The sequence below is a fragment of the Thunnus maccoyii genome, chromosome 6, assembly GCF_910596095.1.
Source record: "Thunnus maccoyii chromosome 6, fThuMac1.1, whole genome shotgun sequence".
Lineage (NCBI taxonomy): Eukaryota > Metazoa > Chordata > Actinopteri > Scombriformes > Scombridae > Thunnus > Thunnus maccoyii.
This window is the reverse complement of record NC_056538.1, coordinates 34,986,922-35,011,755: the sequence shown is the minus strand read 5'-3', so window position 1 is coordinate 35,011,755 and position 24,834 is coordinate 34,986,922. Positions and strand designations below refer to the sequence as shown.

Here is a 24,834-nt window from a genome sequence, read left to right as displayed (position 1 = left end):
CAGAGAGTCTCTCTGCTTTCTGCTTCAGTGTCCTTGAATCTCTGCAATAAAAGATTATATTATTTATCAGTTTGTCTGTCAGTTATCTTCTTTGTCTTTAAAGTCCTCATTAAGTAAAGTAGGAAAGTTAAAGTAAAATACTCAAATGGCTTTAATGTCCTAGAGGATCAATCTGATAGTAAACATAGAAACATGCAGCGATCAATAACAACAGCAAGATATATAACATATATACTGTATCATGAGAACGACAGCTGCTAACACACCAGATCACATTTAAAAACCAACAACTGAAGGAATAAAAGACTTTATATCTGTTGACTTCTGATACTTCATGATTGAAATTACTTGCAGTTTGAGTTCTTGTCCTGCTGCGAACACGACATCGAGCTGATCGATCTGAAAGTGATTAACAGTGCTGTCAGTTCTTCAGAGCTCAGACTAACAGTCAGATCTGAGTCTCTGTGATGGTTCAGGACCATAAAACAACTTTCTGAAGCTCTGTTCTGTTTCCAGGCTGCAGATTTGATTTCATTTCTCATTTATCTGCATCAGTGTTCCTGTCTGCCTGTCGTCTCTACAGATGTCCAGTTATAAGCGAGCTACGTTGGACGAGGAGGAAGTGTCGGACGGTCCAGCTGAGGCAGCCTCGTCTCCTGACAGAGTGGAGGTCAGTGAACATAGCACGATCTGAGCCGCAAACCTGCTGAAAGCTCTGAGACTAACTGGTCCCAGGTACCAAGTCTCTGGGTCCCTGCTGGATTCAGGTCTGGAAACACAGCAGGACCACACGGGGGGGGGGGGGGGGGGGGGGGGGGGGTAAGCTGTGTAAGATGCTGCAGGTGAGTTCAGGTGGTTCAGACTCAGCTCGTTGGACACCACCCCCATCTGACGGAGTCTACCAGCCCTCTAACCCTCTGCAGTCTCATCAGTCACTCATCACTTCAACGGATGTCTGTAGTGCATCGTCCAGCTGGTACAACGAGCCGTCGTATCTTCTCATAATCCATCAAGGAAACACTGTGCTGTTTTTGGATACTTTTGAAATATTATAAGAGTGATAATTTTATGTTTTATGTATTTATTTATCTAATATCAGCTGTACAAACAACCCTTTACTGTTTTGGTGTGTGAGATCACTAGCAGCCATGTTTACTCTCTTTTGTCCAATCACAAGCTCTGTTACTGAGTGGAGAACTAAACACAAAGAGCTGAACCAATGACGGTGTGCTAGAGTGAAATATGCTGAGCATTTAGAAATCTACTGCAACACAGAAGTAACATTTAGAGAGTAAATAATGCGTCGAGATAGTTATCTGAAGTTTATTGAGCTACGCAAAGACATTAAAAAAGTGATATCAGTTACTTGCTTGTAACTTACAGAATTTAATTTATACAGATGTTTATATATTTAGAGAGTCGAGGCACCAGTAATAGGAAAGGGTTAAATATTACTGATCCTGATCAATAACACATCACTGCAGCAGCATTAATAACAACAGAGTTGTTTTCTTTTTTATTGATAAATTATCAAAGAAACAACAAGAATAAATATAAAATGTTCTTCAGGTGGGTCGACACAGGCCTATCAAAGGTCAGCGCAACAGACCTGTAGTCCTTCAGTCCTGTGATGTCACACAGCTCCAGTCAATTCAAATTCAATTTAAAAAATAGCGTTATTGGCATGAACAAAAAGGACATGTTGTTGCCAAAGCAGTTTTCAGAAGATTCATATAATACATATTACATATATTAAATATACAGGTGTGATCTGTTGAGGATCTGAGTGCCAGCTGCTGGACTCCTCACTGAAGCTGCTGTGTGATGTCACGATGTCAGTGAGTTTCTGTCGCTCCAGCTTTGACTCACTGATCCATCTCGTCACACTTTTAACCACAGTCTTTTAGTTTCTGCCTATAAGTCAGGAGAAGATAAACGATTATTACTAAGTTCAATTCAATTCAGTTCAATTTTATTTATATAGCACCATATCACAACAAAAGTCATCTCAGGGCACTTTTCACATAGAGCAGGTCAAGACCGAACTCTTTAATCTACAGAGACCCAACATTCCCCCATGAGCAGCACTTGGCGACAGCGGGAAGGAAAAACTCCCCTTTAACGGGTAGAAACCTCAAGCAGACCCCGGCTCTTGGTGGGCGGCCATCTGCTTTGACTGGTCGGGTTGAGAGAGAGAGAAGAACATAGAGAGGGTGTCTGCACCCCGGACCAAATCTGGAAGATGGTTCCACAGGAGAGGAGCCTGATAGCTGAAGGCTCTGCCTCCCATTCTACTTTTAAAGACTGTAGGAACCACCAGTAAGCTGCATACTGGGAGCGCAGTGTTCTAGTGGGGTAATAGGGTACCATGAGCTCTTAAAGATATGATGGTGCCTGACCATTAAGAGCTTTGTAGGTGAGGAGAAGTATTAAAGCTTAAAGTTTAAAGCTTAAATGAAGTCTCTAGCTGAAATATGTGGAAGTAGTTGAATTTCAAAGTGGAATAAGTTTCATTTCAATGTCAGAAATCATTTGAAAAAAGCTTAATATTTTTAAAAGTATAAAAGGTACAAATAAGAAAAGTAATAGCATCAATGTCCTTAAAGAGCTGAACATTTTGATATTTGAATGACTTCTGTAGCTGAAAATATGCAGAAGAAGTTAGTGATCAAACAGAAGAAGAAGAAATGAAGCTTAGAACCAGCGTTCACACTAACGATGTCCTGCTGATCACTGCAGACAGAGGCAGCACGTTAGAAAGCGCTCCTCCTTATCGTTCTGGAGTGCACGGTACAACAGATCCGTGTGGTGTTTGTTAGTCTGTCAGCCTCACCTGTCTGTCTCTCTCAGGTGGGCTTCAGGAAGGGGGGTGTGGACTTCCTTGGCAGGAGGACCCAGCTGGAGGTTCTGCTTTCGGTGCTGCTGCTGGCTGCTCTGCTGGCTCTGCTGGTCTGTCTGCTGCTGCTGGGGCTCAGATTCAGCTCAGGTAACGCACCTGTCTGCCCTGCTAACACTCCTCCTTTCCTTCAGTACTTCCTCTATCTTCTCCTTCCTTCCCTCCCTCCCTCCCTCCTCCTCTCCTTCCCTCCCTCCCTCTTCTTCCCTCCCTCCTCCTCTCCTTCCCTATATACTCCTCTCCTTCCCTCCCTCCTCCTTTCCTTCCCTCCTCCTCTCCTTCCCTCCCTCCTCCTTTCCTACCCTCCTCCTCTCCTCTCCTTCCCTCCCTCCTCCTTTCCTTCCCTCCTCCTCTCCTTCCCTCCCTCCTCCATGCTTCCTCCTCCTCTCCTTCCCTACATACTCCTCTCCTTCCCTACCTCGTCCTCTCCTCTCCTTCCCTCCCTCCTCCTCCCTTTCTCCCCATTCCTCTCCCTTCATTTCCTCCCCCCACCCATCCTTATCTGCCTCCTCCTTTCCTCCCCCACCCATCGTTTCCTTCCTGTTGCACCTCCTCCTCTCCCTGCTGCCTCTCTGTTCTCTTCTTGAATCATGAAGCAGAAACCTTCTTCAGACTGAGTCCTCTTCTTTTTTATTTTTTCCCCATGATGCTGTGCAGAGGGTGGGCGTGGCCTTTGCCTGTCGGAGGCATGCGTGACAGTAGCCAGTCAGATGGTTGAGGCGATGGACCGCAACGCCGACCCATGCCACGACTTCTACCAGTTCTCCTGTGGAGGCTGGATAAGGAAAAACCCACTGCCCGATGGACGCTCGCGCTGGTCCACCTTCAACAGCATCTGGGAGCAGAACCAGGCACTCCTCAAACATCTGCTGGGTTAGATGCTGACCTCCTAATGCCCACTCTGACCTTCTGTTGTCCACTCTGACCTCCTACTGTCCACTCTGACCTCCTACTGTCCACTCTGACCTCCTAATGCCCACTCTGACTTCCTACTGTCCTCTCTGACTTCCTACTGTCCTCTCTGACCTCCTACTGTCCACTCTGACTTCCTACTGTCCTCTCTGACCTCCTACTGTCCACTCTGACTTCCTACTGTCCTCTCTGACCTCCTAATGCCCACTCTGACCTCCTACTGTCCACTCTGACTTCCTACTGTCCTCTCTGACCTCCTAATGCCCACTCTGACCTCCTACTGTCCACTCTGACTTCCTACTGTCCTCTCTGACCTCCTAATGCCCACTCTGACCTCCTACTGTCCACTCTGACTTCCTACTGTCCTCTCTGACCTCCTAATGCCCACTCTGACCTCCTACTGTTCACTCTGACTTCCTACTGTCCTCTCTGACTTCCTACTGTCCTCTCTGACTTCCTACTGTCCACTCTGACCTCCTACTGTCCTCTCTGACCTCCTAAAGCCCACTCTGACCTCCTACTGTCCACTCTGACCTCCTACTGTCCTCTGACCTCCTACTGTCCTCTCTGACCTCCTACCGGCAGCCCAAGCTCACTGTGTGCTTGTGGAGAGGAGCGAACAGTGGAACATATCTCAACTCTGACCTTGTACTGTCTTCTCTGACCTCCTACTGTCCTCTCTGAACTCCTACTGCTCACTCTGACCAAGTATATCCAGCTGCAGAACATGAAGGAGGTTGACGAAAGTTGAATTTCCAAATATGGTTTGTGGGCTGGTTGGGTCACAGAAGAGACCACGTCCAAAACTTTATGACATTTATCTCAGCTGCTCAGCCAGTGTTGACGCAGGAAAAGAAAAGATGGCACACCAGGAAAGTCAAATGCCAAACTTCGACAAAATGTGGTTAATGAACATCTTATAGTTTACATCCACAGAGTGCATGAAGGTTTTGTAATGAACCCCCAGTACTGTTGATTCATCATAAATAATATAAAATAATAAATGTGAGTGATTCAGTGCATTAGTGGGGCCCCCTAATGTGGTGTAATAAAAACTACAAATTGATGTTCATAAATATCAACATTTATGTATAAATATATTTTTAGCAGTTCATTGATAAGACCACATTATTTACTGCTGTGGCTCAAACACATAGACTAGGTTATCCTCATTTCTTTGCTCAATAGTTGCTTAGATTGCTACCTTTAATATCATTTTCCATTTATTTTTGATCTGCTATGGTCCATTGTCTTCCTCAGCCACCGTAGCGTTGTGTACAAGTGGGTGTGGAGGAAGCAGTTTGTAGGGTCTGCAAGGCTGCAGTTGGACCCTTCTCACTCTGACCTCCTGCTGTCCTCTCTGACCTCCTATTGTCCTCTCTGACCTCCTATTGTCCTCTCTGACCTCCTGCTGTCCTCTCTGACCTCTTACTGTCCTCTCTGACCTCCTGCTGTCCTCTCTGACCTCCTGCTGTCTTCTCTGACCTCTTACTGTCCTCTCTGACCTCCTATTGTCCTCTCTGACCTCCTGCTGTCTTCTCTGACCTCCTATTGTCCTCTCTGACCTCCTGCTGTCTTCTCTGACCTCCTACTGTCCTCTCTGACCTCCTGCTGTCTTCTCTGACCTCCTGCTGTCCTCTCTGACCTCCTGCTGTCCTCTCTGACCTCCTACTGTCCTCTCTGACCTCCTGCTGTCCTCTCTGACCTCCTGCTGTCCTCTCTGACCTCCTACCAGCAGCCAAAGCTCACTGTGCTTGTGGAAGGGAGCAAACAATGGAACGTATCATTGAAGCTTGCCCTCTCCAAAGAATAAAAGGAGGATTATTTACCCTCCATACAATAGATCAGGAGGCTTTCACTAAATTTAAAAAGAATAAATAAATTAGTTGATTTTTTTTCCCCTCCCACCGTAACAGGCGAGGTGAATCTGCCTGTAGAGAAACCGACAGACAGACTGGGAGCTGATACTGCAGATACTGTTAATAAGTTCAAAACACATATACAGTGGGATAATTGTGTGATTTAAACAGCTTTCTATGCAGATTATGTTTCACTAAATGCAACAGAGGAGAAAAAAATTGCGTGGATTGATACATTTTATAAAATGGAAGTGCATCTGCTCTGTGAGATGTGTGTATTCCTCCACCTCAGATCATTCAACTCTGATGATTTGTGTGTTTCAGAAAACGGGACGTTTAATGGCAGCAGCGAGGCGGAGAGGAAGACTCAGTCCTACTACCTGTCCTGTCTCAACACACAGAGGATCGAGGAGCTGGGAGCTCAGCCTCTTATAGACCTCATCACCAAGGTAACACCTGGTCACTGTGATAACAGCATCACTGATTGTGTTGCTGTGGAGGTAACGGTGTGATGAACTTATGTGTCTGCAGATCGGCGGCTGGAACATGACGGGGCCCTGGGAGAAGGACAACTTCATGGAGGTCCTGAAGGTGGTCTCCGGTCCGTACAGGGCTCAGCCCTTCTTCAGTGTGGGGGTCACCGCCGACCCCAAGAACTCCAACAGCAACATCATCCAGGTGAGCCAGAACCAGAGCCTGAACATTACCAGAAACAGAACCAGGAGGTAGAGGTCTTCACTTTTACTGCCAGGGGTTGACATGAGGAGCAAGTTTTAGGAGGTAAAACCAGCTGACACATAAGCTCTTTACTCCTGTTTCAAATAGTTTGAATAAGAACTGAAGTCCAACTTATTTTGGAAAATCAGTCGTCTTTATGCTTTTAAGTAAATTTTTAATTTTTGGAATTGGATTCACAGATATTAAATTTATTATTAATTTATATTAAATAAAATAAAGTGTAAATAGGTTAGAACCTTGAACATTTTATTGGTGGTACAGGAGGTGGAAAAGTATTTTCAGTTATTATAAAACAGGTAGTTAAAATCTTGCAGTCGGATTAGTTGATAGCTGTGGTACAATGAGCATACGGCTATGAAGCTCTGATTTTAATTATCACTCTCCGGCTACTGTTAAAATATTGCCTGCCATCTGTAAGCAAGCGTGGACGATGAAGAGTTCCACCAGCTGCTGTCTCCACTGTACTGTGGTGCAAAAGCTTTCAGATGCCTTGAAGCAAGAAAGATAATGTCCATAAGCATGAATATGAGAGCTATCTGCAGAACTACTGCTGACCAAAGCTCGATGTCCAGAGAAGACGGTGGAGAAGAATCCTTGCCACACCAAGCAGTGCATCTCCTAACAAAACAAGTCAGACTGACGTTACTGCAACATGACCCCAGTGATGCAGCATGTTTTTCCATGGCTGTACAAGTAATGGGAATGTTCAAATTAAATAAACTCTGGTTAGATGGCTGACTAGCTTGAACATTAATTTAGCAGTTTACTAACGTTGCATAACAACCACAGGCAACTGGGAACTACTTTATTGCAAATTATTTTTTTTATATAATGTAATTGTTATTTAATAAAACTGCTTTTATTGGATTGTGTCTATAATTTCTATATTGTAATATTTGGTATCTGTTTTATGAAAGCTGTATCTCACAACTGATGAATGAGGTTGTCAGATGAACAACGCCCCTTAGATGTGATATAATCACAATATACCACAGCCAGTCGTGAGATATTGCTTAATTATATTATGTTATAAATTTGTGTTCGATGCATATAAATTAATTATTTTGTTTCAACGACTTTACATTCACTCTTAAGACATTATTATTATTATTAGTAGTAGTAGTAGTAGTAGTAGTAGTAGTAGTAGTAGTAGTAGTACTAGTAGTGCGAGGAACCCATTGTTTTGTAGAGATTATTATTATTATTATTATTATTATCAGTAGTAGTAGTAGTAGTAGTATTCTAGTATGCCATTGCATTTTTTAGGGGCTTAGATGCTTGAAAAATTTCAGGCTTGAGGATATCTACGTGTTAGTATTGAGTCATAGTGCCACCTACTGGCAATATGAAATAAGGGCTAGGGTTACCAACTTCACATAGCGGGTTAATAGGATCCACCTCAAATTTGGTCAGCAAATTTGAAAGACAGTAGTGATGCTAAATTGTGAAGCTTTGGAGTTTTTGAGATGGTGTTGCTGCCAAAGAGGGGGTAAAGCTCTATCCCTGCAACAACTGGTGTATTGTCATAAAACTTCATATTTAACTGCTAGGCCATATTCTGATGCTACCCAAGAAGTGTCATGATGGTGTTACTTTCTTTTTATAGTAAGCAGGAAGTGAGGTTGTATTTCATCACTACTGGCACATATCTACAAAGAACTATACCTGTGACGTTCTGGAAATATATTGAGGGTTCTCAAGACATTTAGTAGTAAAGCTGTGTTTGCAGCAATGTGGTGTATTGGCATGGAATGTCATATGTAAACTGTAGCCTTAGCCCTAATAATAAGCAAGGACATGGTAGGGAGTTGAACCCCATCTGCACTGGACGCCATGCAACATTGTGTTGCAATATTTATTGATCGAGCGAATGTGTTTGACTCAGTGGATCATTCCATCTTATTAAATAGACTAGATAGTATTGGGGTCTCTGGTCACTCAGTGGCCTGGTTTTCTAACTACCTCTCTAGCAGGGTCCAGTATGTAGATTTAGACCTCCGTCTCTCGCAGCCCCTCCAAATATCTTCAGGCATTCCCCAGGGCTCAATATTTGGTACCACTCTCTTTACTAATGATATTCCTTATGTTGCTAATAATTCCTATATTCATTTATATGCTGATGATACAATCTTGTATGCCACTGGTCCAACTCCCGATGCAGTGACAAAATCATTTCAGGATAGTTTTCTTGAAATACAGCAGGCTTTTAATAACCTCAATCTGCCATTAATTGCTAAGACTAAAGGTATGTAGTTTGGTTGGAAGGGTGCTGTGTCCCCTTCCATCTTGAACATTACCACGAGAGATGGAACCATCCTAGAGCACGTAACAGTTTGTAAATACCTAGGAATCTGGCTAGATAGTGCATTGTCCTTCTCTCATCATGTTACCATGTTGCAGTCTAAGGTCAAAGCAAAACTTGTTTTTCTATATAGACATCGTTCCTCGTTTACATCTGCTGCCAAACGCATGATTGATCATACTTCCCTTGTTTGATTATGGGGATACAATTCATATATTGGCTTGGAAAACAACACTTCAAAAGCTTGACACAGTTTATCATTCTGCTATTCAATTTGCTATGAACACCCCATTTAAAACACACCAGTGTCTCCTGTATTCTCTGGTTAAATGGTCCTCTCTGCATACTTGTCATAACATACACTGGCTTACACTTATTTATAAAACCCCCCTATTTAAGTAATTTATTGCAGCCAATATTTGTGGCCAAGTACTATACATGGTCTTCCTCTTACATCAGAGTAAATGCCTCTAAATCCAACACATCCTTTTGCCTGTTGTCATTCCAGTCTGCTGCTGCTAATGATTGGAATTTATTACAAAAACACTAAAACTGGATAAGTTTATCTCAGTCTCTGTTTTTAAGGGCCTATTTATGGATATATTTAATAATACTTGTGAATGTTTTACTTCTATTTGGTTAATATTTGTATATGTTTTACTTGTAATTGTTTACTTCTGTTTGATTAGTTGTTACTTTTGTTGTTGTTGTTGTTATCCCCTTACCCTCCTTCCCCCTTCCAAGTGTCTTCTGGCACTTGCCAGGCCGTCATTTTAAATAAGAAAGTGTTCTTAATGTCTTGCTTGGTAAAATAAAGGTGATTTGCCTATCGCAGCACCACCTGTAGTAAAACATGGAAAGGTTTAGGGTTCTTGCCACTCATTTTTTGTCTGTCTAACTGTCTAACCCTTTGCATAGAGAGAGACATGAATAGAATAGATCTGTGGCTTTCTCTGTCTTGGCTAAAACTCTATATTCAGACACGAATGTAGTTAAATACATTTCATTAAAAATGTCCTCCTCTGGCCTGGCTTTATAATGATCCACATGATTCATCATCCACATGTCCTTTTCACTGAGACCCTTGTGCATTTCCTTTTTGTTTAAGTACCTTAAATGGCACACATAACATAGGATTATCACCTGTGGGAATGAACTCATCCTTAAAGTGACATTGCTTTAAATGCATATTAGTCAACCTGTACACTGCTCCTTGTGCACACACATAATCGTTGTGTAGATACACACTGCCTAACTTTTCAAAGTCCTTTTTGTCATCTGTATTACCTTGTTTTGTTGCCTCATGCTGAACATTGCTTAGCAATAATCCCATCTCTCATTCAGCTTTTGATATATAAGAAATAATATACACGATGCAGGCATATGCGTCTACCATATAATGAATGTCCATGTTAGCATCCCAACCCTTAAGTAAGTCCTTGTTGAATGGATTCACCCACACATCTGTAGGTTGAGGTTTCAACACAACTTGTGTCTTCTCCCCAATGCATTCAAATGCTGATTGAAACTTTTGTTGGTTAATACCCAAACTATCAAACAACTCTGACACTGAACTAAATGTAGCAGTTTCATCAGTTACTGCTGATTTCAGGTTAGACATGATATTACTTGCCTGCTCTTCAGTTATTCAATCACTTAAAATCGTCATTTGTAGCACACTACTCACTAAATTTCTCTGGAGGCCAACTCTTTAGGTCAACTCAAAGCCAATTGCACAAGTTACCATCAAGTGCGGCATATACCAAGGTAATGCATTATCCCCGCTGCTGTTCTGCATAGGCCTGAATCCCCTCAGCCAGGTTATCATAAAGAGTGAAGTGGATTGCTGTATGCCAGGAATGAGTGAGACATCGACTCACTGATCCACATCACCAAGATCTACAGCAACGACAAAGTGCTTTGCAAGTGTTGTTGCTGAAAGAAAGTGACTAAATAAGTGTCGGATGGTATCAAAGAGAGGGAAGATGATCAGTACTGAGGGGGTTGAACTACCAGAAGGCAGCATTGCAGATGTTCAGGATAGCTACAAATACCTTGGGATCCCACAGGCAAATGGGAACCTTGAGGAGGAAGTCAGCCACAGCTAAATACCTACACAGAGTAAGGCAGGTCCTGAAAAGTCGGCTGAATGGGAAGAACAAGATACGGGCCATCAACACGTACGCCCTGCCAGTCATCAGACACCCCGCTGGTATAATAAACTGGCCAAAGGAGGAGATAGAGGCCACTGATATCAAGACAAGAAAGCACCTCACAATGCAGGGAGGGTTTCATCCCAAGTCCAGCACCCTGAGACTGTACACTAAGCGGAATGAGGGAGGCTGAGAACTGGTGAGCATCAGAGCCACAGTCCAGGACAAAACAACCAAGATCCAGGAATACATCAGGAAGATGGCCCCCCATAGATGACCTGCTAAGTGAACCTCAGGCAGCAGAAACCTGATGATGCAGAGGAGGAGGAGGAGGAACCATCATGGAGGGACAAGCCCCTACACGGCATGTACCACCGACAGATAGAAGAAGTGGCTGATATCAAGAAATCCTACCAGTGGCTGGAAAAGGCTGGACTGAAGGACAGCACAGAAGCACTGATCATGGCAGCACAAGAACAGGCACTCAGTACAAGATCAATAGAGGCGGGGATCTACCACACCAGACAGGACCCCAGGTGCAGGCTGTGCAAAGATGCTCCTGAGACAGTTCAGCACATAATAGCAGGGTGTAAGATGCAGGCAGGAACAGCGTACATGGAACGCCATAACCAAGTGGCTGGCATAGTGTACAGGAACATCTGCACTGAGTATGGGCTGGAGGTCCCAAGGTCACAAGGGAAGACACCTCCTAAGGTGGTTGAGAATGACCAAGCCAAGATCCAGTGGGACTTCCAGATCTAGACTGACAAACTGGTGATGGCTAACCAATGGGAACAGAAGAAGGCAGCGGTGATAGACGTAGCAATCCCAAGCGACAGCAACATCAAGAAGAAGGAACACAAGAAGCTTGAAAAATACCAAGGGCTGAAAGAGGAGCTAGAAAGGATGTGGGGAGTAAAGGCAACAGTGGTGCCAGTGGTAATTGGAGCACTGGGGGCTGTGACCCACAAACTGGGAGAGTGGCTCCAGCAGATTCCAGGTACAACATCTGAGGTCTCTGACCAGAGAAGCGCAGTCTTAGGAACAGCTAAGATACTGCACAGAACCCTCAAACTCCCAGACCTCTGGTAGAGGACCTGAGCTTGAGGAAGACACATCACCCACCATGGGGGGTCAGAGGGGGATTTATTTCTGTAAAATACTTGTATACATAACTTAAATAATTTTAATGAATGCTTTAGATTTGTAAAGCAGTGTGCTATTTGAATGGAGAAATGCAAACTTCTAAATAATAACAGTGATACAACATTAAAGGATACATATGGTATTTTTGAGTCTAAGCCATTTCAGAAGGTTGTTTAGATATAATGGTCCAAAGCAAAGTACTGACAAAGGGTGCGATATTGTGAAAGATATAGTTGAAGATGCTGCTTTACCATATCCCAATGTTTTCCCTACTCACATATGATGCATAAGTTTTCAAATATAGTCAAGATGGGTTTTTTTTAGAAACACGATTTTCATCGGTAATTTGTGTATCTCCCTAAATATTATGTACAATAAAACTGACACGTTAAATGATTTATAGCAGGTTTCATAGACCTAGCAAGACTAGCCTAGCAAAACAATCTGAATAAATTCATAAAAATTTAAATACCCTTAAAAACCCTTGTGGAATTTGTGGAACTTTTCTTAAGTGGATAATTGTTGGCTTCTGTTTGGGCTAGTCATTAAAGCAACTGTACACTGTGGAAGAAATCTTTCGTGGAAGAAAAGTCAAGATCCAGATTGAAAAAAGAGTGTTTACTTAAGCAACACAGTGCAATAGAAAGAAAGTTCACGGCAGTCATAAAATCTTTTCTGAATCTCTTCTGACATCCAGAGTAAGGCTTTATACCATTATACAAAAGATAAAACAAACAATAGGTTCTGGGCTGCTAATCCAGAGGTCTGAGTGACAACAAAAGGTGAATAGAACTCAGGAAAATGCCAGAGAGCCTAATTAAAAATACAATGTGATTCAGTCCACCGGTGCCTATTTGGCTAATCCCTTCAACAATGTAATATCTCTGTCTGCCTTGGGGGGTATCTGGTAAACTTAATTCACATGTAAATTCAACAGGGCTTCTCAAAGGCTATCTTCCTGGATAAGAAACTCAAAAATTTTACACACAGTGATCTGTCTCAAGACCCCAGTGATAAACAAATGAATCAAAGGTTACTTCCACAATACTAAGTGATTTCCACCTTTTCTGCTCTCTACCTCCTATACAAGATCACCTGAAGACAGGTGAAAACGTGCACATCAGATGCCCCTTGGAGCATCTGATATTAATTTCAATAGAATGCCTACCTGTTCTTGCTCCTACTTGTTTGATATATACTGTTTTATTGAGTAGGCCTTTTTATTTATACTCACACTTAAAGTGACATTTTAATTTCACTGTGAAGACCCAGTTAAATGAAAATGACATTTTTCCAGTTTTAATCCCATCGTTCATTTATCTCTTGTTATATGCCAAAATCTGTATCAGAGTAATTTTACATCAAAATCCCTTGTTTCTCTTTGTGTAAAACTGTTTCAGATGTTTGACTCATCCTGCACTTCAGCCGTATTCAGACCAAATCAGGCAGTGCAGCGTTCAGCCGCAGGGTTGAGCGGAAGTGCGTGGGCCTGTTTATTTGTGCTCTGGAACATAGCCGTTGTCAAACAATCAGAAAACGTTTTATTGATCTGGTTCACTGAGACTCCTGCTACAGCACTCCCTTTCTTCATTCACTCTCTAGCTCGCTCGACCACAGCTGCTCTCTCTCTTTCTCTCGTCTTTTTTAACATGAGTCGGGAAACCGACAGCAAAGCCTAACTTTACTTTTAACGTTATCAAATTAAGAGAAATGTCCTCCCCTCACTTAGTAATATCTTTGTCTTCCCTCATGGCAGAGTTTACAGCTCTGATCAGTCTGATCTCTGGCTGTGATTGGCCACCGCAGCCTTCAGCTGCAGTGAAGTCGGGTTGTGTTTCTCCAAAAGTTGACTCTGGCTCAACTTTCCGGCTGCAGTCCGGTAAGGCACCACAGTGGCCAAAATGTCCGCAGACGAAACGCACTATCCCCATTCAAATGAATGGGAGAACTGAAGAATATTCCATTTCATTGGGAAATAAGTCACAGTACAGAAGCTAAAGATGCTCTAACTTCCGTTTCACTGGGATGGTTATGAAGCTACCATGAGGTTTTATTGTCGTAGCTCTTCTGGTCTGTGTGTTAATATCTATAAAACCCAAACGTGGACAAGACATTTCAACATCTACTATTTAACTCTGCTGAGGGAAGTCATATGACACGACTGAAAGCTCCAGAACAGCCACTAAAAGGACTTTGTGGTGAGACTGTGCTGTAAGCTGAATGTCTTTAGTTTTTGGACTGTTGGTGATTTAAACATGTTAGGTTGACTTCTGAAAAACACTTTATATTTTAAAGACCGGACTAATGATTAATTGATGACATCATTCACTGTAGCAGCTCTAAAAGAAACCTAAACCAAGATCCCTGCAGAAAACTGTTTCTTAAAGCTGACACAGATACACATAAACACAACTGTCGTCACGACCAATCAGAAAGCTGACTGGTCCACAGGTGATTACAGGTGTCTTAGAGGCTGACGTAGTTGTAGCATCTCTCCGAAGCTGCTTTGTTGGACATCCAATAATGTGATTTCACTAACCTGTTGACCTCCTCACAGGTGGACCAATCAGGGCTCTTCTTGCCGTCCCGGGACTATTACCTCAACAAGACAGCCAATGAGAAGGTGAGAATACCTGAGTGTTACAGTGGATGTGTCGCTCTCAGTATGAGTGTGTGGTGACCTGTTGTGTGACTTCCAGGTGCTGCTGGCGTACCTGGACTACATGGTGGAGCTGGGGATGCTGCTGGGCGGTGAGAGGGCAGCGACACACCTGCAGATGCAGCAGATTCTGGACTTTGAGACAGCGCTTGCTAACATCACCGTCCCCCAGGACCAACACCGTGACGAGGAGAAGATCTACCACAAAGTCACTATCGCTGAGTTACAGGTAAGTTCACACCTGAGATCTACACAACACATCATCTCTTTTTTCATGTCGACTGACCACTTTCTTCTTCTGATCTTTGTTTTCAGCTTCTTTTGCTTGTTTTATTGATAAACGTGATTTTAAGTTATTGTTTATTTTATCAGAAGATTAGAAAATACTTCAGGGACCCAAATAAACAATAAGGATATACTATTATCAGTAGTATTTTATGTATGTATGTATAGTACCATCAGTACTATCCATATTACTGTCAGAAGGATCATATGTAGTACTGTCAGTATTCTTCTCAGTAGTGTCATATGTAATACTGTCAGTTGTATACTTCTCAGCAGAGGTATACAAGTAGTATCGTATTTGGTACTGTCAGTTGTATTCTTCTTAGTAGTATTGGTTGTGCTCTCAGTAGTAGGATCAGTAGTACAGTCAGTAGTACTGGTTGCAATGTCAGTAGTATTACTGCATGACCGTGCGCTGCAGTCTCTGCTGCGGCTCTGTCCTTTAGCCTGGGGCTGCTGATGCTTGTGGGGTCACCATGGCGACTGTTGCTAAGAGCTGTTGCTATGTGCTGCAGGGGTTGCTATGTGCTGCTGAGGCAGAGCAGTTAGATAACAGATTATATAAACACAGAGGAGACACATCAGGTGTTCACACAGGTGAGGCTTCTTACAGAGATAAAGTCAATTTTCAATTTTATTTATATAGAACCAAATCACAACAGAAGTTATCTCAGGGCACTTTTCACATAGAGGAGGTCTAGACCATATTCTTTGATTTACAGAGACCCAACAATTCCTCCATGAGCAGCACTTGGTGACAGCAGCAAGGAAAAACTCCCCTTTAATGGGAAGAAATCTCAAGCAGAACTGGACTCTAGGTGGACACCATCTGCTTTGACCGGTTGGGTTGAGAGAGAAAGAAAGAGGGAGAGACACAGAGAAGCAGAATAACAACAATAATAACAATAACAATGATAATAATGATAGAAATATGACTAATGATAATAATAGCCAGAGTGGGCATCAAGCAGGACCACAGCAGCACAGGGTCCCCACAGCCATGGAAGCCTGCGATCCATAACTAGGTGGTCCGTGACCCTGATCCATAGGAACCTGTGAGACCAGAGAGCACAAAAACTCAGAGAAGAAGTCAAGCTAGTAACATGCATTAATGGTACATGAATGTGTACAAATGAAGAGGCGGAGGAGGAGAGAGGAGCTCAGTGCATCATGGGAAGTCCCCCAGCCTATAGCAGCATAACTAAGGGCTGGTCCAAGGTGAGCCTGGTCGGCCCTAACTATAAGCTTTATCAAAAAGGAAAGTTTTAAGCCTACTCTTAAACATAGAGAGGGTGTCTGCACCCCGGACCGAGTCTGGTAGATGGTTCCACAGGAGAGGAGCCTGATAGCTGAAGGCTCTGCCTCCCATTCTACTTTTAAAGACTGTAGGAACCACCAGTAAGCTGCATACTGGGAGTGCAGTGTTCTAGTGGGATAATACGGTACTATGAGCTCTTCAAGATATGATGGTGTCTGACCATTAAGGGCTTTGTAAGTTAGGAGAAGGATTTTAAATTCTATTCTAGAATTTAAGGTCAGGTCAGCAGCTTCCTCTGTTCTCATTGGTTCAGTTACAGTAAGAAGCATCAGACTCACAGTGCCCCCTATCTGCACACACACCTACCTGCAGACAGGTGTGTCACAGTGCAGCCACCTCAACACTGAAATACAAGAATATATTTGTTATTCGATTCATGCAGGCATGTGGGCGGGTAGGCGGCTGAGTTCTGTAATGAGCTCTGTAAAGCTGTGGACCACCAGGACACAGCAGGGATTAGTTTTTCATCTCAACACGTCCTCTCCAGGTGGTGCAGTCTGTTCCCACACTGAGGATATACTGAGAGAGACAGACAGATACCAGCATCAGGACAGGAAGTCCCAGAATAAATACCAACATAAAAGTCGTATGGTTGTGTCCCTAGCTGCTGGCCCCGGCTGTGGACTGGCTGGACTACCTGTCATCCTCTCTGTCTCCTCTGGAGCTCAATGACAGCGAACCTGTTGTCCTCTTCGCCAGAGAATACCTGCAGCAGGTCTCTGACATCATCAACAAGACCGACCACAGGTGAGACTCGCCAGACCTGTTTACCTGCACACACACACACATAAACAGAAACACACACGCATGCACACACACACACACACACACACTCCTGTCTACAAACTGGCACCCTCTGCTGCCCCCTGCCTGCTGCTGCCAGCAGCACATCACAGTTTCTGCTGTTCAGGTTAAGTAAATATGGATGTAACAGCAGCCCCCACTCTAACCACCTGTCTGTCTGTCTGTTTGTCTCTCTCCCTGTCTTCTTTGTTTATTCATATTCAAATTTGCTTTATTGGCATGCATGTAACAACAACAAAGCATCAAGAGTCAATGAAACAAAATAACATGAACACAAAATTAAGATTGACATATATTAATTATAATTTTTAGTATATATACAATATATCCTGACAGCAGAGAGATATTCTGCCAGTTCATCATCTCTTTTTAGGGCCAGATAACATTCTGATCTACTTTAACTCTTAGTTTCTTCTTCCCAATGTTCCAGATAGGTTTCTTTACATTGTGTTATAGTTTGGTTGACTGTGATTGGTGTTTGGAAAGCAGTGTTGGTGTGAGATCTGTCTCTCTCACCCTGTCTCTCTCTCTCCAGCGGTTAGATGCAGTGTGGAGGAGTGTGGTCTGGCTATTGGTGAGGTTGTCGGGTACGGCAGTGTCAGATCTGCCTCCAGGTTGAACAACGCTGTGGTTTGTTTTTGGACAGTGTGGACTAGGTGAATCGTGTTGTTGAGACCAGTTTGGTTATTCAAGACACCTTCACTCTGTTGTTCTCACTTGTTAACCTCGCTAAAAAAGTTATCATTTTCAATGTTCCACCATTCATTAGAAATGCGGTGCTGGCGTAAGAGTTGTCCAGGCACGAGCGAGAACATGTCATGTCTTTCTGCAGACAGGTCCTCATGATTCTTAATAGAAATGAGGATGAATTACACCTTTCTGTCAAATTCAAAGTAGATGATTTTGGTTACACAATACACATATTGACAGATATGTTGGTTGTGGTTTGGAGGGGCACCTCATTCACTCCTGCCTGGAGGGGGTGAGGCCAGTCAGTCTGGCTCCAGATGCAGAGCCACCTGGGCCATCGGTTCTAGTCCTGGGCATGGAGCTGCCTAGGCTGTCATTTTCGGTGGGTGTCCCACTGCCAGGGGCACTGGTCTGTGCTGCAGCCAACAGCGCAGCATTTCAGGATGGCGACAGACAATGTGACACAAGCATAACTGAGAAAAATGACATGGAGACATTGATTCACAAACTGATTTGGGAACAGAGTCAAATGTCAAACAGGTAAATGAAAGCAAAAGTCAGGAGGAGGACAATGTGAGCAGCGTGAGATAGACTGCTGCCAGGGTGGCAGAGTCTGTGCTAGAGGAGGAGGAGGAGTGATGGAGGAAGATGTTGTGAAATCATCAGTGAGACGAAAAAACACAGAAGCCAAACAAGTTGAAAGCAGAATGAAAAGGGTGTCAAAGACAGTTACAGAGTGTCCATCCTCTCAACCAGAGGAAACTGTAGACTAACTGTGAAAATGAAATGGCTGAGAACTTAGAGAGTGGATATTCTTTCACTAGGATAAAAAAGTTTTTGCAGGACACAAAGGGGCTCGGACAAGTCAAGGATGACAAGTTATTTTCCAGACCTACAACTTTTTCTGAACTCAGTCCGTTTTCTCTGATTAGGAGACCTTCAGATTGAAAAAAATAGTTCTGAAGGTGAAAAATCAAACACGCACTGATTAATAATGTGTTTGTAGTCTTCCTGTTTTGTGTGTTTTTATCCCTGGTTTGTCCCATTTCGCGCATGTGCACTTTAAATATCGGCACTTCAAATCTGAATGGAGCTAGGGATATTACTAAGAGAGCCTCTCTGTTTAGCTTGATTTGCATGTAAAAATTGACTGTTACCTTTACTCAGGAAACTCATAGCACTGTAGAAAATGCTGCTGAATGGAGGAGAGAGTGGGCAGGTGAGGTTATAAAACCAGCATGAGTGGTGGGGTTGGAATTTTATTTTCCCAGAATTTTCATCACATTAAAATTGTTGTTGAGGAAGACATGGCAGGACAGATTTTAAAACTAAGGTCTGAATTTTAAAAAGTACAACTGCTTTTTATCAACATTTATGCTCCAACCGTAGGCGCTGAAAGACTTGGCTTCTATAATGTTTTAAGTAATGTAATTAAACAGTGTCATTCTAACAAGTTTCTGCTCCTTGGACAGAAAACCCAGAAATGGACAGGAACCATCCAGAGCCACACTTGGTTTCTAAGCATTGTATTTTAAAGTTAAGTGAAGCTCAGTCAATTTTAAAGATGTATTTAATTTTTTCTTTGGAAAAATCTTAGAGAAACAAAATCCCTCTACAGCTCTTTGCAGCAGTGGTGAGATATTGGGAAAAGCCAAAAACTTGGCCAGATCTATAAGAGGGATGAGCACAGATGAATGTGTCATGCATTAGTGGCTGAGAAAAACACTGGTCAGAGTATCTTCTAAAGGATAAACTACATATGTCCTCAGTGTCTGTTTCAGAGAGATGGGAAGTCAGGTAGCTGTTAGCTCTGTCTCTTAGTGGAGGTTGAGAAGCTGACTTCATTCCCAAGAACTTAGGGTGGCTTGGGAATTGTTTCCATCTTCTGAGTGGAGAGGGAATTAACCTTTCTTTATGGGAGGAGTGTGAATCGGAGTAACCAGAATCACATTGGCGGAACGATTGTGGTGGGGCAGGACGTTCTGACCTAAGCCTGAACAATTCCAACAATTCCTCCTTGTGTGAGCAGAGATCTAACTCTACTGAGTGCAGGTCTTCTGAGTAGCACATGGCTTTCTTATTGGCTGTCTGAATCTCGTGGAGGAGGCAAGCATTTTGCACTATAAGGAAATCTACCTCCTTTTCTAGGGCTGCTTTGCTCTGACAGACAAGGCTCCATTGTTGTCTCTGGAACAGAGGGCTAGATTAAGCAGTTGTCTAGTCAATGTGTTTGGCTATGGTGTTGCGTGGCAGACACTTTGTAGTGTAGTTTGGGCAGTACACTAGCCTAACCAGACAATGTGGTGGCCTACACTATGGGGAGTAGCTTCCTGTGGAAGAGGGGTAGCTACGGCACTGTTTAGTGGCTCTAGTGGGCACAACAGATTTCAACATTAAATAACTGAGATGCAGGGCAGTAACAGTCAGAGGATAACCTCACAGGGCTGGTTGCACCCTGTGGCTTTATCTCATAGGCTCTATTTCTGACTCAGCTTGGAATGCATGGCAGTAACAGCCAAGTACAAACTCTCTATGTGTAACAGGACTAGTGGCACGCTGTGTTTTAATTAAAAAGGGGAGCACTTCAATCAACAGACAATTCTGACAGCTTCACTAGATTGCGTTGAATATATGGTATTTGAATGCTGAACTGAAGTACTTACACTTCCTACATAGTAGATACAACCTGAGTGGCTAGCAGCAACAGCAAGCTCTTAGTGTAACACTATGAGGGCTTAAAGTTGTAGTTACCAATAATTTCTACTCCTGTGGGAGACTAGTTGTGTTGAATCTAAAGGCTTTTGGATAGTCTAAAGTTTTAAATTCCAAAATTTTGGTACTGGCCAAAATTATGCTGAAATTAATATTGCACAATTATGAATAATTGCCAACAATACTCTGCCTCACACGGGGCACCATTTTTTGGGCACTGGCTACAAAATTGGCTATCAGCAATAATTAAAGTTTATCAAAGATAATTATTGATTATTAAAATCAATGGAAGTTATTAATAAGAATTAATAACAATGGGGTACCACCCTGGAGTCACGGAAAAAGAGCCAAGTCAGTCTCAGTTATTTGCAGAGCAGAGGTTGGCAAAACTCATTCTTGTGCAACATTAAAACAGGCAACATGTATATCCAAAAGCATTTATTTAACAAAAAGAGCAAAACACACAATATTAATCTAGCTAAATGTACCTATATACAAGTGTGTGTGTGTGTGTGTGTGTGTGTGTGTGTGTGTGTGTGTGTGTAAAACAATAGCAAGATGGCTGAAGTCAAAGATGGCTGAACACACGGCATGCAGACAATATGGCCAACAAAGAAAACTAAAGAGACAAAAGGCCAGACCATGTGGTGTCTTGAACCACATGTGCTGCCTGAAGCAAAGCAAAGTGTTCAAAGCTGGGTTTTAAACCTCATAACTGTGTGGTTCTCTGTTAAAGGCCAATTGGTGTAGACTAGAGGTGCCAGGTTAGGAAGAGGTTAGTTACATGCAAGGCCTAGTTACTGGATATAACATGCCAGTTCCACTTTCTGCTGGGCCAAGCTAAGTTGGCTGTTTACATCAGCAGGAAGAACAAAATAAATGGCTGTGCTCTGTTGATGAGGAGGAGCTCTGTTTTGGACGCATGCTGGGCTGAATTTTGTGTTTTTGTTGTTGATGCTCTGTTGACTTGATTGTGTGAATAAAAGTTTTTGAAAATTCAAAATTCTCTCTTTCCCTGTCTCTCTCCCTGTCTCTCTCTCTTGCCTGTCCGTCTCTCTGTCTCCAGTCTGTTGAATAACTACATGATGTGGACGTTGGTTCAGAAGAGTGTTGCCAGTCTGGATCAACGTTTTGAGAACGCTCAGGACAAACTGCTGGAGAGTCTGTATGGGACCAAGAAGGTACTGTTACTACAAATACTTAAAATACAGATACTAATGTTAACTGTTGACTGGGTCTAACTGGCTGTAACTGATTCTAACTGGTTTTAACTGGCTGTAACTTGTTCTCACTGGTTTTAACTGGCTGTAACTGGTTGTTACTGGCTGTAAATGGAGCTTTAGTGAAAGTTCAGTCAGGAAGACTATCTTTTGCATGCATAGGCCTGTAGTTATATTTCTCATTTTATCCTGCCATTCACATCTCTCGTGCATGCTCACTCATGATTTCGCTTGCTGTCATTGTCTGGGGCTGTCAACTGAGGTACCAGCTGTTCACATCTATGCAATAGCACAGCAACACACCTCCGTTGTTATAGCCTGCCATCTTGCTGCTGTCTTTTTAAATACGTTTCTCTGCTTTTAATGCATTCTTGTTGGTGTTATGCACTCATCTGTCATTGTGCAGGTCGTGTATGGCACGTTTACATTTTGCTGCTAATTCTCTGGCTGTCATCTTATTTTATGATGTCGGACTCAGAAACGGAACTGATCCATGCTGACTTATTTGAATCAGCATCTACCTGATCTGCAACTCGGTTCAGTGCTTTTATTGCTGCTCATCAAGGAGAATCACGTTCAGACATTCTGGAGATGTTAAAAGCTCAGGGTATTACTTTGGCTCCATGTCTGTTGCAGCTTCATGACTTGGCTAATGAAGTGTTTTGTAAAACACCAGTTTGGGATGAGCCCCCTTCAACCTCTGGCCCTACAGCAGCTCCTGGTCACAGACGCACAAAGAAAACATATTAAGTAGCTTCTCAAGTCAAGCATAAGAATGTCTCTGCCAGCCCTGCTCATCTTGACCAATCAAATGCAACCCTTCATCCATCAGATAATGCCCTCACATCAACTCTCCAGTCTCTGGTAAATAGTATTCATGTAATTCATGCTTGTCTCCAGTGTCTGGAGAATGTCCAAGCCTCATCATCTTCCTCAGCAATGCTTACTGTCTCTCAAACCCTGTTGCCATGGGCCATATAGTTGCACTAATTGTATTTATTTTATTGTAATTGTGGCAGTGTGTTTTCTGTGGACTTGTGTATACTGTGTTATTATATTTTGTAGTGGTTGAGTGCACCGAAAAAAATTCCAAATCAACTGTAAGGTTGATATGGCAATAAATTATTGAATCTTGAATCTTGATTCAGTACTCTAGAGTTTCCTGCATTCTCTGTAATCATTTTAGAGAAGTGCTCCTTTCTTGCCATGCATACAGCTTTGTTATAGGCAGTCATGGCTTCTTTGTATATATCACAGTGAACTGTGAGCTTAGTTTTCTTCCATTTTCTGTCAGTTGCTTGACAGTTCCTCCTGATCTCATTAACATTATTGCTGTTTAACCATGGGGAGATTCTGTTGGTCGACCTCTTTTTGACTTTTAGTGGAGCAACAGTATTTAACACAGATGACAGTGCACCATTGAGATCTTCTACCATGTCATATAGACAGCAGTCGTGACTGTGTGGCTTGAATGATCTCATAAGATCAGAAAATTTAGCTTCAGCTTTATCATCTAAAAGCCTCTTTTGAACTTTAAATTCCTTTTTAGTTCTAGTTAAGGTTATCTCAGAGAACTCCTGTATAAATATTGGTGTTTTGGTGGCCGGTATAATGTAACAAAGAGTACTGATTCTGCTTTGAGCTCAATAGCAAGATAGTCCATTGACATAAATTCACCCAGTTCAATGACTTTAAATACAAGCTGTGAGGAGAATATAGCTGCAACCTCCCCTCCTCTCCTGTTTTGTCTGGCTGATTGATAAACCTCAAGCATCGTTGCTGTACCAGTGTCATTATTGAGCCAAGTTTCAACTAAGAAAATGCAGTGTAAGTTTTTTTCTGTTATCAGAACATCAACAAGAAAAGTTTTATTATTCAGTGGTCAGACATTTAGGAGGGCCAATTTCAGCTGCTAAGAATTTGCGTCAGGAGAGGAGACTGTTTTGGCTGGACATTGACAACTTTAAGATTACTAACACAGGTACTGGCAGGTCTGTGCTTACAGCAATGTGCTTTACCACCGGCTGTTTAAGATTACCGGTATATCTAGTGAAATAGCATTGCATCTGTCTTATCTCTGTTTTTGTTTTAGCAATTCGTCAATTTCATCAAGCTTCCTCACCTCCTCAACTGACTTTCTGCTGATAGACCCTCCGCACAACAAATCTGGCTCCTCATTGTCCAAATTGAAACACCTGTTCAATTATCTGAGCGTCCCTCTTTCTGACAAGAAAACGATTGATCCAGCTACTCGCCTCAAGTTCCTGGACATTACTCTGGATACAGCAAAAATGAAAGCTTCTCTTTCAGTTGAAAAACTCGAGCATATTCATGAAATAAATGTCTTTTATTGCATCCAAGGAAGTGACAAAACAGCAAATGCTCTCTCTCCTTAACCATCTAAATTTCACAATGTGTGTTGTCCCCCAGGGTCGCTCATTTATTTCCAGTGCTGCTGCTACTGCTGGACATGGCTTTGTCCGTGCCTAATTTGTATGACAGTATTCTATTGGATGAAAGTTGCTGCTCTGATTTGAAGTTTTGGTCTTGTTTGCTGGATCAGTGGAATGGTGTATCGTATTTCTATGATGATTTTGTATATTCCTCTGATTCACCAAAATGTTCCACAGATGCTATGCCTTCCGTGGGATTTGGGGGTATTTTCAAGGTCAATGGTTCACCAGCCAATGGCCTCATTCCTTTCCCAAGCTTGATTCCTCCTCTGCATTGCATGAAATTTATACCATTGCAGTAGCATGTTATGTGTGGGGGAAGTTCTGGCAACATAAACGCAGTGCAGTCCGGTGCAACGATGAAGCAGTCGTAGGCATCACAAATAAAGGCCCTTCATCCATTATGCCATTCATGAGACGCATTACATGGCTATCTGTCATGTAAAATGTTATAATTACAGCCCCTCAAGTGCCAGGTCATGCTAATGTCATTGCTGATTCTTTATCCCATTTTAATTTCCAGGTATTCAGGTATTCAGGCCTGAAAGCAAGTCCAACACCCACCACAGTCCCCCCTCTAGAAACATTAGCCCTCCCAGTTCTCCCTGCAGTCATATTTAGAATCTGCCAGGTTTTATATGTGAAAACTTTGTCCATGTTCTGTGTTTCTCTGCAGCGTTAGGGCCA

At 42.7% G+C, this 24,834-nt stretch overlaps 1 protein-coding gene across 2 annotated transcripts in view; it reads left to right on the top strand.

Moving 5' to 3' along the window:
- Nucleotides 1–24,834, top strand: part of ece2b (endothelin converting enzyme 2b) — a 61,668-nt gene that overhangs the window by 23,384 nt on the left and 13,450 nt on the right. Inside the window, exons 2-10 of one of the 2 annotated variants that reach the window (XM_042413813.1) lie at nucleotides 584–670; nucleotides 2,851–2,986; nucleotides 3,554–3,769; nucleotides 5,992–6,116; nucleotides 6,199–6,345; nucleotides 14,564–14,629; nucleotides 14,706–14,894; nucleotides 16,873–17,015; nucleotides 21,541–21,655. In XM_042413813.1, coding sequence (XP_042269747.1) covers nucleotides 584–670; nucleotides 2,851–2,986; nucleotides 3,554–3,769; nucleotides 5,992–6,116; nucleotides 6,199–6,345; nucleotides 14,564–14,629; nucleotides 14,706–14,894; nucleotides 16,873–17,015; nucleotides 21,541–21,655 — 1,224 coding nt within the window. The remainder of the gene's footprint in view (nucleotides 1–583; nucleotides 671–2,850; nucleotides 2,987–3,553; nucleotides 3,770–5,991; nucleotides 6,117–6,198; nucleotides 6,346–14,563; nucleotides 14,630–14,705; nucleotides 14,895–16,872; nucleotides 17,016–21,540; nucleotides 21,656–24,834) is intronic. The other variant, XM_042413814.1, reaches the window with a different exon arrangement.